Source organism: Propithecus coquereli, unplaced genomic scaffold (assembly GCF_000956105.1).
Source record: "Propithecus coquereli isolate 6110/MARCELLA unplaced genomic scaffold, Pcoq_1.0 Scaffold188, whole genome shotgun sequence".
NCBI lineage: Eukaryota > Metazoa > Chordata > Mammalia > Primates > Indriidae > Propithecus > Propithecus coquereli.
Window position 1 is genome coordinate 1,281,537 of NW_012143634.1, and position 15,983 is coordinate 1,297,519.

The 15,983-nt window shown below is 32.6% G+C and overlaps 1 protein-coding gene across 4 annotated transcripts in view; it reads right to left on the reverse strand.

The window, feature by feature from the left end:
• The window catches only part of KDM6A (lysine (K)-specific demethylase 6A), a 195,830-nt gene that overhangs the window by 21,473 nt on the left and 158,374 nt on the right, over window positions 1-15,983 (reverse strand). For all 4 annotated transcript variants that reach the window (XM_012642815.1, XM_012642813.1, XM_012642814.1 and 1 more), the window contains 7 exons: window positions 11,861-11,990; window positions 10,152-10,257; window positions 9,265-9,470; window positions 6,415-6,479; window positions 6,267-6,341; window positions 5,575-5,723; window positions 2,270-2,384 (listed from right to left, as the gene is read on the reverse strand). In XM_012642815.1, the coding sequence (XP_012498269.1) occupies window positions 2,270-2,384; window positions 5,575-5,723; window positions 6,267-6,341; window positions 6,415-6,479; window positions 9,265-9,470; window positions 10,152-10,257; window positions 11,861-11,990 (846 nt within the window). The remainder of the gene's footprint in view (window positions 1-2,269; window positions 2,385-5,574; window positions 5,724-6,266; window positions 6,342-6,414; window positions 6,480-9,264; window positions 9,471-10,151; window positions 10,258-11,860; window positions 11,991-15,983) is intronic.

Sequence of the window (15,983 nt, forward strand, 5' to 3'; positions counted from 1 at the left end):
AGACCATATGACCTGCAAAGCCTAAGGTATCATCCAGCCCGTTGTGAAAAAAGATGTGCCAACCCGATATAGATGGAACCTTAGTCTCAATTTTTTTTTCCCTTAAAAAATGCAAGGCTACTCTTGAAAGTCTAGAATAGACTGCCAGTGGTAGCCTAACTGTTAGGAGATAAGGATTGGCTTATTGTTTGTGATAAGGCTAAGTAGATATAGTACAGAAAAAGTTGCCTATAAAGCAAAAATGGTTATGAACACAAATCTTAGCTCTATTTCATCCATGTATTGCCATCATAAAATTGGAGAAAATTTTCTACTTGAAAGGAAACAAGCAATCACAAATAATTAACATCTCAGTAAAAAAAAAAAAAAAAAATCAAAAATCAAACTTCCAAAAAAAAGGCAAGCATTGCTTTAATATATTCAGAAGAATTCTTATTTCAAGACAGGTATTATTTAAAGTCATAAAATAAACTACAAACACAGTATCAAAAACAACAATCTTTATGTGAAACAAAATTACAGTGAAATGCTGAAGTAGCAAGTGCTATTTTTGCAACTTAGTTATTAAATTTATCTAACCCTTCATATTAACTTGATATTTTTATTATCCCCAAGCTCAAGCTTTTTGGACATCATCTGTCTCTTCTAATTATCTTTGTTCCCAAGACACCTCTCCATTTAGATAGGAAAGAAACTGTACCCTAAAAATAGCCAATCCCTACTCGAAAATAACGAACAAGGATCACTATACATACTACTATCTCAAAGTTAAAGAAATAAAAATCTTTCTGTAGCACAATGGAGATTTTCCACATGACAATGTTCTTTCTCTGCTGCTACTGGACTGCTGATCCATTAAAAAAAAAAGTACAGATTAAAGTAGACCCAGTTATTTCATCAGTATATATGAAATTTTAAAATTCTTAAATCTTTGGCTTTCTTACATTAAAGAAAATCAACATGTTAAACAGCAAAGACAATACAGGGAAATTATCTCTTGCTTGTATATAAAAAAATTTTGGATTAGTATCTTTTTTGTTTTTCAACTGTGATGCACTTCTTACTAAATCCAAACATTTACAGCAAAGGTCCTTAAGCCAAAGGAAGAAATTACAAGTTAGTATGCGGAATATGTATATAATTAGTTTTCAAAGTAATCTCACATGTAAATGTTTTTTGGGCTTTTTTTCCCCCCTTATCTAATTGGGGTGGGGGCATTACACCAAATGTGTATATAATTTATGTTTTTAAATTTTTATCCCATAATAATTTTCCAATGTTATTACTAAACGAAAATGTTAAATGCTTACATAAGAGTGCTTTTTAGAAAAGAAGAAAGAGAATAAGGTTCGATCTAGGCAAATGATTAAATTTAAACAAATGAAAAAAAATTCCAAGGTTCTTTTTAACACAAGATATAGAAATAAATGAAGGTTATTTCTAGAACTTAAGGAAAGGAATATTTCCACTATAAAAATTAGAGAAAATAAAATCTGAAGCAGTTAATTAAATTTTATAAAATTCCTTTATAGGAAAAGTTGCCGGTTTGAAAAAGAATTTATAGGCTGGGCACGGTGGCTCACGCCTGTAATCCTAACTATCTAGGAGGCTGAGGTGGGAAGATCACTTGAGGTCAGGAGTTCGAGACCAGCCTTAGCAAGAGCGAGACCCCATCTCTACTAAAAATAGAAAAAATTAGCCAGGTAACTAAAAATAGAAACAAAAAATTAGCCAGGTGTGGTGGTGAATGCCTGCAGTCCCAGCCACTCAGAAGGCTGAGGCAGGAGGATCGCTTGAGCCCAGGAGTTTGACGTTGCTATGAGTTAGGTTGATGCCACAGTACTCCAGCCCAGGCAACAAAGTGAGACTCTGTCTCAAAAAAAGAATTTATATCGTGATGATATGGCAAAGAGTAACATGTTGAAGTTTGAGTTATTCACAACCTCTAAGGGTCCTCAATTACAGAATTCCTTCCACTTCCTAAAACCATTTATAATATAACAATTTTTCTTAGAATACACACCTTTCAAATGAACAAGTATTTATGCACCATTTTTTAAATTAAACTGATAACTCAATCCTTCTATCTTCTAAATTCATGACTACCACTATTGCATGGAGTGGTTTCATGGCATCTTTCGTAAGGTATTTCCAATAACATAAAATAATAGGTTTGAAATTAAATCATTTAAAACGAATTGGTAAATTATCTTTTACGATTACTGTTTTCTAATAATTATGTTTAAAGAAAATTAGTTTGGACACCTACTTTTCACAGAAGTCATTCAGAACACCCCAGTAACCTTCAGGAACAACAAACCATTCACAGTCACCTGGGCCAATATTTATGTTAACTGAACAGAAATTGTTATTTTCTTGATGACCTGAAATGTGAAAAGAAAAAAGTTAATTGGCACACTATAAATTCTACAGAAAAATGGGTCTTTAGAAATGAAATCTTACAAATGTTCAATGGTGGTATTCAGTTCTTTTATCATTGCAGCATTTTTCTGTCAACTCCTAGCTTACTCAGTTAGAGCTTCTATGAAAGGCAGTATAAAATCATGGTTAAGAGCTTAGGCTCTGGAGCCTGGCTCTCTGGCTTAGTCATTACATGAACCTGGGCAAGTTGCTAAATCTTTCTGACTCAGTTTCCTTATATGTAAGAGCAGATAACAACTCCTATAAATTGCTGAGCTGTTCTGAAGACCAATGAAATAATGAATGCTTACAACAGTGCCTAATATAGATGCTCCTCGACTTATGATGGAGTTATATTCCAATAAACCCATCGTAAGTAGAAAAATACCATTTAAGTTGAAAATGCATTTGATACCCTGATAAACCCATTATAAAGTCCTGAAATTATAAGCTGAATCATTTTAATTAAGTTGGGGACCATCTGTACATAGTAAGCAATAAATATTAGGCGTTATAGATATCATTACCATTGTTTCCTTATGAACTAATCTCCATTTCTCCTGAGCTGTATTAAGACATTAGAAGAGGAAAGAAGACTAGTTTTCAAAATGTAGCTGCTCTAGGAAGTGATGTCAGCAAAAATGGCAGATGAGAGAACTCTGGGTATCTGTCCCTCTCCAGAAACACCAAAAAAAAAAAACTAGCTAAAATTGTTAGAATCAACCTTGCCAGAATCAGAGACAGTCAAAGGTTTATAGCAACCAAACAAATCCTTGACCAGGAGAAAGGTGACAGATTTGGTAGATTTTTTGTGGCACTTTAACTTACTCTAGTCCCACTCTCGTTGATGGTAGGGCAGTGGACTTAAAGTCTATGATCCTGGTGTGAGTGTCCCTGGTTCCGGAAGGAGCAGAACAGACTCTGTTCCCAAGGAACTGTGTGTGTCTGTTTTGACCTAACTGGGGTTTCCCCAAAGGACTGATATAAGGGGCTCCTCTTTGTTTTGCCTACCCCAGAACTGTTATCAGGTAAGCACCTCAGTGGTACTCAGTACTTACAACTGTCTCCTACTACAGATAGATGGCTGGAATTGCGTGTGGCATGGACTCTAAATAAAATTTAGTCTAATTAAAATTAGAGATACTGGGACTTTGCCATCTAAATTAAAATCTCTTAGGGTAGAACCTGAGAGCTTCTCTACAGTTTAGAACACATACACACACATCTGATCATGAAGTCCATTAAAACAGATATCACTTATATTTACCTATGTAACCCCAGGAACAAAGTGTTCACCCCAAAATAATGTTTTTTAAATTCAGTTGAACTAATTACACTATACATTTCTTCTAAGACTGACTGTGTTGTCCAATATGACAACCACTTGAAATGTGAATTGGAACATGCGATAATTGCACTGTACATATTAGATTTCAAAGACTTAATATAAAAAAATGTAAAAAATGTCTATCATCTTATACTGATTACATATTGAAATGGTATTTTGGATATATTGGGTTAAAATTAATTTCACCTCTTTTACTATAACGTGACTACCAAAAATTTAAAATTATATATGTGACTTGCATTATATTTCTATTAGACAGCACTATCCTAGAGGAATTCTTTGGAGAATTCTTTAAGGTTTCACAGATACTTTTGGAAGACTAATGCCATATAAACAAACAAAAAACCCTGAACAATCTAGGCACAAGTGACAAAAATATAATCTGTCAAGTTTGCTTTTTCCTTAGATTTGTAATGAAAAAGGGATTCTTCCTAATTGGAGGATAATGTTATTTGCATAAAATAATTCAAATTGGATGAGAGACATTTTCAATGAAAATGAATCTTTATAGAACCAATTTGATATTAAATACATAGGAAAACTAACTCTAGAGAGTTCAAACAGCTTGCCCAATATTTATATCAGTGTCTAATGACAGTAGACAACAGAACATAGCTCTTTATTCGAGAAAGTCTTTACCCAACTATGCATAAAATATCAGAGAATCAGGGTTCCCATGGCCTGAGGATAAAAACTATAACCAGTGGGTTTAATCTTGGCTATATAATAGGATCCCCTGGGGAACTTTTTCTTTTTTCTAATACCCATGCCCGGATCTCAATCTCAGAGATTAATCAATTATATATTTTTTAAAAGCTTACCAGGAAATACAAATGAGCAGCCAGGGCGGGGAGCCACTCACCTATACCCAGAGGTAAGCATGGCCCCATTTTGAAACAATTCTTAAGCTATGATTCAATAAGAAGGTGACGAAGAAGGAAGCAGTCTGGTTTTCAAACCATGGCTGCATCAAGTAGCAAACAGAAGCACCTGAGGGAGATATGCAGCCCACAGGCACTAGTACAGCTGAACTGGTTAACATCAGTATCTCTTCTAATTGATCAGTGCAGGGGTTGTTACAATTGTTAAGTTATTTTGAACATCACCCTGTGAAATTTCATGTCAATCCAAGGAAGCACAGAGAAGATGGTACATTAGAGTTGGATGAAAATTTTCGGTCTAAAAACAACGTGATTCATCTTACAAATGAAGGAAAAGACCTGGAGAAGGAATGTACCTTGCCGAAAGTAACAAGTCTACTTAGTTGCAAAATCCGCACTAGGTACCAGGATAAGTCCAGGAATGTCTCCATATGAAGTGTTTTTTAAACCGTTGAGTTGCAACTTACAACTTACACTTTCTTTTTTAAATGAAATAGAATGGAATAGATTAGAAAATGTATTGTTCGAAGAAACTGTTACTGTACACATACATACATGTACATTAGGTCATGATATAAAATATACTTTTTATTATGGTTTTTAAGAAAGTTTAGAAAACACTGCACTCATTACTCTCTGCAGTAGATGGGATCAACAAAGTCTTTAGGCCACAGGGACTTATTTTCCAGATTCACTTACTATCCAGATTCACTTGTTATAATGATTCTGTGCTGTTAAAAAGATAATGCAAAGGGGAAAAAATCTTAATAATCTGAGCCCATTTAAAGAGTCTAATCTTATAATAGGAACAATCCTTTCAGTTTTATTCATTATAAATGGAAAGATTCTGGTTCTCTTTGCCTGTTTCACATTTTGATTAATTCTGTTTTTCAACTGTATGATATGTTAGTTCAGAAAAATTACCTGGTGTTCTGCTCCCTGGAACTTTCATGTATAGTTGAACTGTGTTCATGCCCAGTATGGTGTGACCAACGTGGCTTAGAAGATTTCCTGCTGATACGACACGCACAAAAGCAGGAAGTTTAGTCAGCTCATGTAGCTGCAACTTCCACCTGCAATAAAATAACAGATCAAAAGTGAAACTCTGCTACAAATATTTGTGGAAGTTAACCATTTCTTAAAAACCTTTGTGCTCAAAACAAAAACAATTAAATCTATAAATATTTCACTTTTGCACAGGAAATACTGGAATGCTTAAACTTTTAAATTTTTCCAAAGAAAACTTCCCAATGAAAAGAAGCATAAAAACTATGGACTATGCAAATAAAAGGAAAAAAAAAACAAATTTCTATTTTTATAGTTGTGTTGTATAATTATATTTTATAAATATATATTTTCTAGAATTCTATTTCATATAATTAAAAATGAGAAGTTTGTTATTATGTAATTAGCATAAAGACAGAGTCTTGATGAAAAACTGTACAAGAGTTTTAAGTCAAAGAAAACAATTTAATTGTAAAATGTAGCAAAAATAATTTAGCTTAAATTCTTATGTCAACTTAGAAAAATGACAAGGAATGAAACAGGAGAGGAAATTGTAGACAATTCCCAATCTTGCAAAGGATAACTCTGCATTGGTTCACAGAAGGACTTACTTTTTGTCGTCAGACAGGTCAATGTTGGTCCCAAACTTTATGGTTTTAAAGGGTCCTTTCCTCCTCCTCGCAGAACTTAAAAAGAGAGACAATATTAGCAACATACCTTTTAAAAAGAAATACTTTGTGTACATTAAAAATGACTTACTTATCTGAAGATGTAGATTCACTATCTGAGTGATCTTTATGATGACTTCTTTTCTCATTCTCTTCCTAGAGATGAAGCAAAAAGCATACTAGCTTAGTGTTCTACAACAGGTAATTCTTTCCATCAAAAAAATGAAAAAGGTTCACATGAACATTGAATGGTATTATCTATGTTTTGAAACTAAGTTTCTATAGGCCTCTTACACATGAAAATTTCTTCAAAGACTGCCGCTCCATAAATTAGTATTACTATATTAGAGACAAAAATAATCTCAGGAATTTTGCAGGGCTTTGCCCTGAAGAAATATATAAACATATTAATTTACATATCAAAAACTACTTCACTTCAGGAGGGCATCTCAACGGTCACTGGCAACTACTTTCCATGGTGAGGCTAGTCTCAAACCTGTAATTCTCACCTATTTTAAATGACAAAACAGGTCTACAAAGAGCTACAAAATGAGAACTAATCAAAAAATGCCCACCCAAGAGACAGACACCTATGACTAAAAACAATTAGCCCAAGGAACAGTTCCTACTTAAACTCCTAATTACCTGTCTCAATCCACAATAACTAGATAAAAAAAATATAGAGCCACTATATCTCTATTTAACTCTTCTATTAAATGATAAATTTACCTTAAAACTTAAAAATTTGTCTTTAAAAAATTTTATAACCATTTATTCACATAAATAAAATTAATTAAAAAAATCTATAAAGGCCTTTTAAAAAACTTTTAACCTAAAACTACCTATTATTATATAAATCTATTACCCCTGATGACCAATCACTACCTATAAATACCCATATAAAACTTCACTCATGGCCTTACAATTGACGAAAATATCATAAGGACCCCTAAATACCCCCACTTTATTTTATCTTTATAAATCTATAAAACTATACCTTTGTCTCTATATATTCTTTTATTTCTATTATTTTCCATTTTCTATTATTTTCTTACCCTTTACAATGACCCCTACCTAAAAGACCCAATTTTTTACTAAAAACATAACTAACTCCCCACAAAAGACCACATTAAATGGGAAAAGTCAAATCTCACTGGCACGGTATCCAACCTCCTCCACTAGCCACAAAGTTATACTATAGATTCTCCTACTTGCCCCATTTTCAAGAGGAGAGAAAACTTAAAGTTGAAGGGCCTAAGAAGTTCCAATCTTGATCATAAATGTTCCAAGCTAGCAGAGGAGCATGTACACATACACAGTTATATATGTGTAAGGGTAGAGGGTAAGATGCTCTTTATTCTTGATTACAAACAAAGGGAAGAAATTCTTCCTGGGTTAAATCTTTATTCCACAATGAATTATACATAAATGATAAAAATATTTACATCATTAGTAAGGAAATTAAGTGCTGGTAATAAATATAGGTGCTTTTCAATGCAAATATTACTTTTTACAATTCTTGTATCACAGACATAGTGTCTTTTAACACTGTTCCATGATATCCGAGTTAGCAATACTTACCTTTTGGCTTCCCTCCCTTTAAATATATAGTTTCTGAATGTTCGTCAAATTTTTCACATGTAATGGTTTGTGCCTCAAAGCATACTAAAAAACCATCCTTTCTTTGGTTATTGAATCATTCCCATTTAAATGTTCTGCCTCTTTATTATCTTTGTTTTTTAACTCCTCCTCCAAATTTTCCTTTGACGATCTTTGAATCTTGCTTACTATTTATTCTATTCTGACCAGAATATTACCATGTAGTTGAAATCTCCTGAAAGTGTGAACTACAGAGATTTATGTGGAAAATGAATTCACTGCAACTCATGATAGTTGCAGGACAGTTTTTATTACATGAATTTCTTTGTAGAATACAGGGAGTGGCAGTGGGAAAGGAACACAAATATACAATTTATAGGTACAAATGTTGCTGTGATTGAAAATGTGAATCAGGGCAGAATTTTAAACGTTTTAAACAGAGACAAGAAAATCTAAAGAGTTACAAATTAAAGACTTTCAGCCATATATTAAGTGTCAGTTGTAGGGACATGTGAAGAACAAACAACTTCCTGCAGACAAGTATTTGAGCAACACATTTAATAAACTCATTTTTTAGACATTTTATGTTCATTTTGTGGGAGAATTCACAAAGTTAATATAGTACCAGAGGATTTTAGTAAGGTTTCAGTGCTAAAAGGCCTATGGGTCTTTTAATAATAATCCTGATTGTTTTTCAAATTTGTGTTTTTTAAATTTTCCATATATTTTGAAATAATTTCTTGTAAATTTCTACCTGTTCCTCAGTTTTCTTTTACAGACTAAGATTGGTAAGAAGAACACTAATGTTTCCTAGAGGAGTTGTCTATCAGATTACACTATACTAATCTGGCAAAAGAAAAAAAATGGGAAGAAACAAGACTAGAGATTTTGCAAGAATAAGATAAACTTGAGACTTAGTTTATCCTCTAAATCAGTGGTGCTCACCCAGGAGTGATTTTGCCCTCCCCGGGATATTTGGCATGTCTGGAAAAATTTTTGAGAGGCCAGAGATGCTAATAAATATCCTATAACACACAGGACAGCCCCCACAAAAAATTATCTAGCCCAAAATGTTAATAGTGCTGAAGAAACCCTGCTCTAAACAAAAATATCCCAGAAATGAAGGAGACATCTTACTAGACAGTAATTCTATTTCCCCATAATGATATTTACTTTATCAACCCACAGATTTGCTTAAACTTGACTAAGAGCAAATTGGATAGCACTTAGAAAGTATTTTATGTAACAAAAATAATGAGATGCTTACAAAAGTAATGTGACCTTTTAAAACTCCAAAATAAAATAATCTTTAAAACTATAAAATAACAAAGTAAATACTTACTCTCAATGATTCCTGAAATGAGGAGGCCTGGTACTGTGCATATTTAGCAATTGTAGTATGAGATCGATTACTTTCACAATGCCAGATTTTCTTTGTTCCAGTGGGATCCCAGTTTTCATCTGCTGGTTGCAACAACTGTGTCCTCACTTCTACCATATGTTCATTGTTAGCTTCCACCAAAGTTTTAGTAGAGAAAAGTCCCAGGTCTTCATAAATAAATAAACACAGTTAATAAATAATAATATATTTGGGATAATATTTTTAAGTGCCTTATTTATTTAAAAAAGAAAAAAGGTAAAGCATTTTATGGCATTGTATTCAGTTCCACTAAAAATCAACCAGGGCAGCCGGGCGCAGTGGCTCACGCCTGTAATCCTAGCACTCTGGGAGGCCGAGGCGGGCGGATTGTTTGAGCTCAGGAGTTCGAAACCAGCCTGAGCAAGAGCGAGACCCCGTCTCTACTAAAAATAGAAAGAAATTAATCGGACAACTAAAAATACATAGAAAAAATTAGCCGGTGAGAATTAGGTGAGAATTATTCTCAAAAATTGCTATATTAGCAATATAGCATCATATTCTCACCTACATTTTATGTTCAAATTTTTTTCTGTTAACCTAAATCACAATTGTATAACTGGACCAAAAATAAAAGCTAAATTTGAAAACCACTTTAAAATTTCGAGTAACCAGTATCGCAATCATGCATTCACATTATGGATTAAAGAAGGGACTAACACCCACACAAACACAAACACTCCTACAGCAAGAAAAATATTAAAATAAAAATATTAAAAAATTAAAAAAAAAAAGAAATTTCTGCCAGTGCTTTAAAAATTAAGATAGCAAAGAAGTATACAAACTTTGTACATTTTTTACTTGAAGCTTACCTAACTTAAGAGCTCCAGCAAGGCCACGTATTACTGTAACAGGGTTGTTTGGATTTGTACAAAATTGATGTAATGGAGGAAAGAAAGCATCACGTTTATTTTCCAACTGTAAAATTAAAATATGTGGTTAGATCTCAGGAAAAGAGAGGTTTCATTTAAATATCATGCCCCAAATTAATATTCATTATTTATCACAATTTAAATAAAATACATTTTATGTATTGACATTTCTATTTTATATTTTACAGTATTTTATCACTGTGTCTTTTGAGTCTAACTGTAATTAGATAGTAAGCACATACATTTCTCTTGTCCACTTTATCTTGAAAAAAATATTTAGGAGAAATGAAATTTAAATTGAACTTCAAAATCAAAGTGTTTTAAATATTTTTCAGCCTTAAAAAAAAAAAAAAAAAGAAAGAAAATCCTCTTACGTGCTACAGTATGGATGAACCTTGAGGACATTATGTTAAGTGAAATACACCAGTCACAAAAAAGACAAGTACTGTAATGATTCTACTTATATGAGGTATCTAAAACAGTCAGATTCATAGAAATAGAAAGTAGAATGGTGATTGCCAGAGGCTGAGGGGAGGGGGAAACAGGGAGTTGTTCAACGTGTGGAGTTTCAGTTTGGCAAGATGAGAAAGCTCTGGAGATTGGTTGTACAACGATGTAAATATGCTTAACACTACTGAACTGTACACTTAGAAATGGTTAAGATGGCAAATTTTATGTTATGCGATGTTTAAAAATCACAATAACAGAGAAAAAAGAAAAAAATTAAGTGTTTAAAAAAATAGTATCAAAATGAAAGCAGGCTGAAAAGCCATAAAAGATAAAAATTTTGCATTTTTTCCCCTCAGATCTCAATTTAAAAGTTTTATTATACATCTATCCCAGTGTTTCCCTTACATAGGAAGGGATCAACCACCAATAACTATTGGTTGGAAGAAGAATTAATATAACATTTGGCCTCTAGAGGGCAAAGGGGACAAATCTACAAACTCCAGTATCATTTTATAGACGCAAGATCATTTTAAGTACATTACTCTAACTATATATATAAAACTTTAAAATTTCTTCTTTTGAAGTAGAAACAGCAAGATGGAAGGACATGAGGTAGGAGGACCTATTTGGGAGTCACAGAAATAGGAATTGTTTTGATTGAACTCTTATCAACTTCCTATATCGATGTTTAAATTTCTATAAAGTAAAACTAATACCTGGTTTTAAACGTTTTAATAATCTATTATACTTTTTAGTGACATATATCTATTATCACATTTATGTTCTCACTTTTTTTCTGAATGCAGATAATATCTTTTTTCTTGGTAGGTATATAAAACAGAATGAATATTAAGGTTCATACAGCTAGTAGAATGCATATTTAAAACCGAGTTTACTCAAAAAAATTTATACTTTTAGGTAGCTTTTGCCTAATACTGTTCAAAATTAGGGCAGTAAAAAGTATCTCTCACTATTCTAATATAATCACAGTTAATAGCTGAGAAAGCGTTTTTAAAAATGCTATTATAAAATCTTTTTAAATACATCTTTTTTCCCCAAAAAGTATTTAAGCTTCTATCAATAATTATAATGTCTCCTAAAGGGCATTCATATTAATTTAAAGAAAAATTTTACAAAAGACAAGTAGGTAGGTGTAAACACTGGTTTGATTTATTTCTAGTCAGTCAATTCAGACTCACATAAATACTAGGTGTAGGTGGATTCAACTTGTCCTTTGGCAAGGGAGGGTATGGTGAAGATGGTGGTCTTGGAGGCGGACATTTATCCAACAAAATGCTACTGTTAGATAAGCCATTTTTACCTAGATTCCTTAAAAAAAGAAGAAGGGAGAATAAATCAGCTGTACATTTATTTAGAAGAACAGAAAAAAATCCTGAATTAAGTCCTAATTAAATTACTAGGCACTTGCACAAATCCATGAGATTTGGATCCATCAGGAAAAAACTATCAATGATTACTAATTTCAGTAAATATTTATCTTGATTCCTATATATCTTCCATTGAAGAAAAATAATATAAAAGATATTGAAAGACATGGATTATTTTAATGACATTCCTTATTTCGCTTGTAATTTTCTAATTTATTTTCTTCACCTGAAAAACAAACATGAGCTCCAATTTCCTCTCCAGCAGATTTGTTTTCATCAAATGTTAAAACATTAACTTAACCAAAAAAGGTCTAGATAATAGTAAAAACAGAACAACTTCCTATGTCTCAGCAATTATAACCAGAACATTTTTGTGACAACTCTCAAACCTGAGATTTTTTTCTTTTCTCAAATCTGAAAAAAAATTTTCCTTTACTACTAAAGTTCAGCACAACTCCAATCTACTCAATTTTATAGCAAATTATACTAATTCTTAAATTAGTATAATTTAAAAACAATGTTTATATAGTTGCTATCCATTCTCTGACACTGTATATATATAATAATTATTACTTACTAGTGTTTGGGATTTCTTTTCCTTTAATGAAGATATCATGTCTATAAAAATTATAAATTCTTAAAAAACGGTAGAATTATTCCCTAACTACAATTCTTTTAGTGCAAGAAAAAAAGAAAAATATTTCCAATTTGTTAAAGTTTCTATCTAACTTGGAAAATCAACAAGAAATAATCTTGAGATTTCAAACCACTCCAGGTTAATTATAACTTACCTCACCCCATTACTACAAGCTCAAAAATAATCGATGCATTAAAATATCAAGTACTTTCAAACATATTAAAATTTCAGTCAGAATTTGAAAATTTTAATTATTGTGGGAAGTCAACTGAGTAACTTAAGGAGGAATTAGCTATTTTTTCATCACAAATTATAGAACACAGTTTGAAACAAAACTAATTTTTCTCATTTTACTATGTTTTTGCTACACCAAAATAATCTGAAAAATCAGCCTGTTTTGGTTGCCACAAAGAAAACTAAGGCTTGAAATTCCACTGCTATAAACTGCTATGATCTTATACTAAATAGTACCATGGGTGTCACTTTCTTAATTTTTTCAACTACAACTCCAAGTATTAATAAAAACAAAAGAGTTCATCATAGTAGGTCTCAAAGGAATGAATTAAGTTTAAAGTAACTGATTTTTAAATAAAAGTATGTGCAATAGTTACTAAACTGGAATTTTAAGTTCAGCTAACAGTTAAGGTTAAAGGGTTAAATAAATGAATATTAGATCTACCTATACCAGTTTTCAATATTTCTCCAAGAAGCATGCACATCCTGTACATTTAAAGACATACATTTAAGCTTTTAGATTTAGGTATAAAATTGGTACTTATTTATAAACTCCATAGAATTTTTGCATTAACAAGTAGAAATTTCTTGGCAGAGACTGGTAAAGAAACAATTCAAGTATTATCATTAAACCAATACAAGATAGAACATTCATTTACAATATCCACATAAATATTAGTTTTCAAGCTGAATTGTATTAATGTATCTGCCACTCTTTAATTTTGAAATTTAAACAAAATATGACTCGGAATACATAAAATTTGTTTTCCAGAAAAGGAGGTGGATGTACTACTGTATAGTAAATGATTAATATTTCAAAGAAACTGAAAGATATGGACCATGTATTAAAACTGTACCATAAAAGAACATCTCATGCTAATTAAATGTGGCAACAAAATTTAAGCTTCTACAACATTCTAGACATTGAGAGTTGAGACTAGAAAACAGGGTTTGACAGGTTTGCAAAATTCTGTCATTATCATTTTTATAGTTCTGTAACAATTAAAAAAAGGCAAACAGGAAGCAAAACAATGAAAAATGTTGCTGCCTATATTTTAAAATAGAAAAGAAAAAGGTGAGGCATAACTAAAGGAGCTGATAATGATTCAACCACTTAAATGTTGCAATCACAATTTTAAACAATGAAAGAAGCAAATGCATTGTAACTGTCTTTTAATGTATACCATCGACCACTACAACATTAAGATAAACTAAACAAGAATCAGATTAAAAAATAACCGTGAGTTTAAAAACTAACTACATATGTGAAAACAATAGGGCACTCTTGGCCGGGCGCGGTGGCTCACGCCTGTAATCCTAGCACTCTGGGAGGCTGAGGCGGGCGGATTGTTTGAGCTCAGGAGTTCGAAACCAGCCTGAGCAAGAGCAAGACCCCGTCTCTACTAAAAATAGAAAGAAATTAATCGGACAACTAAAAATGGTGGTGCATGCCTGTAGTCCCAGCTACTCGGGAGGCTGAGGTAGGAGGATCGCTTGAGCCCAGGAGTTTGAGGTTGCTATGAGCTAGGCTGACGCCACAGCACTCTAGCCCAGGCAACAGAGTGAGACTCTGTCTCAAAATAAAAAACAATAGGGCACTCTGAAGCACAAAGAAGTCATATCTAGCAGCTTCTTATTGAGTTTCAAATACCGAAACTACCTGCCTATTAAGTCAAGCGTGAAACAAATAGGAATTTCCCTGAAGGAATAGATGAATGTATATAGTTGTCTATATACAACTATACATTTTTCCACTTAAAACTTACTGATCAATCTTAATGCAAAGGGCAGGGCTGTGGATAACAGGAATAGACTTTATCTTCCGAACACATAAGTTTCCAACACTGTTTAGAATACCTCAAGCCAAATAATGAAACTTCAATATAAAATCCAAAGTAGAGAAAGAAGGTATTGGATAGAATTTAGAGATTATCCCATTTTAAATCCTTTTCTCCCATTTTGAAACTCTTTCCCTGAGCAAAGTAGAATAGGGGAAAATTAGTCATTGCCCAATTACTTAAATTATCAGTTTAAACTTACTTTCAAATTTACCCACATCATTTGGTAGAGAAATGAGGAGAAAAAGTGCTCTGTGGATAAAACCATCTATACTTTAATCATCTTTTGTTAGGAAGCTCCTAGACCAGAAATATCAAGTCTCTTGTGTCTGTGCTACTTCCCCTTTCCTTTGAGTTCTGGACTCCTGCTGGCACACACCACTATCACAGAACACAGAAATGGCAAACATGGCACCTATCATTTACCATCTTAACTTTTTCTGTTAAGCCTCTGAAAATTTTTATATCCAATTTATCAGAGCATTTTTTTTGTATATTCATTAATAAACTGAGGCCTAGATTTACTAGAATAACCTAAACAACCCCAAGGATCTATAGAGTTTTGATGAATCTAGCTATTTACAAGATATATATATATATATATATGAAATTGAGTCTCTATAATAAGGCAAAACTGCCTTTATGAGTTAAAAGCTGAAAATAAAACTGTAAGAATACACTTAAATACTCTGAAGTGAATGTTCATATATGCCTCAAAAATCAGATAGGAGATTATAATCTCTAATACATTAAGAAACACAATCAACTAGCACCTATAGCATAAAACTTTATTAATAAAAACTTATGAAAACCACTATTGTACACAGTTTATAACTTAGGGAATAGAACATAGCTCCATGGAACTCTTTCTGACAATATTCCTCCAGAATATCCTTAGGTCCCACAGTCCATGATGTTAGTTTGGGACCTCTAAATTTCCCCCTATTTTCTAGCAACTGTCCTTAGTCTACATAGAGTAGATTAGGAAGCCCCTGCTCCAGCAGAGTGAGAGCAGCTATCTAAGAAACAGGACAGAGGCCCCAGCAGACAAGTAGGGAGCAGATAGTAGACAGTCAATTTGGCAGTGAGCCTAGACACTGTGCCTGAGGAAAGCTAAGTATAGCATTTGAACTGGACGCTATTTTCTTTGGGCCCAAAGTTGAAGTGAATAATAGCATAACTTCTAGACAAAAAGACTAATATAAAAACCTGCAATATAAAAATT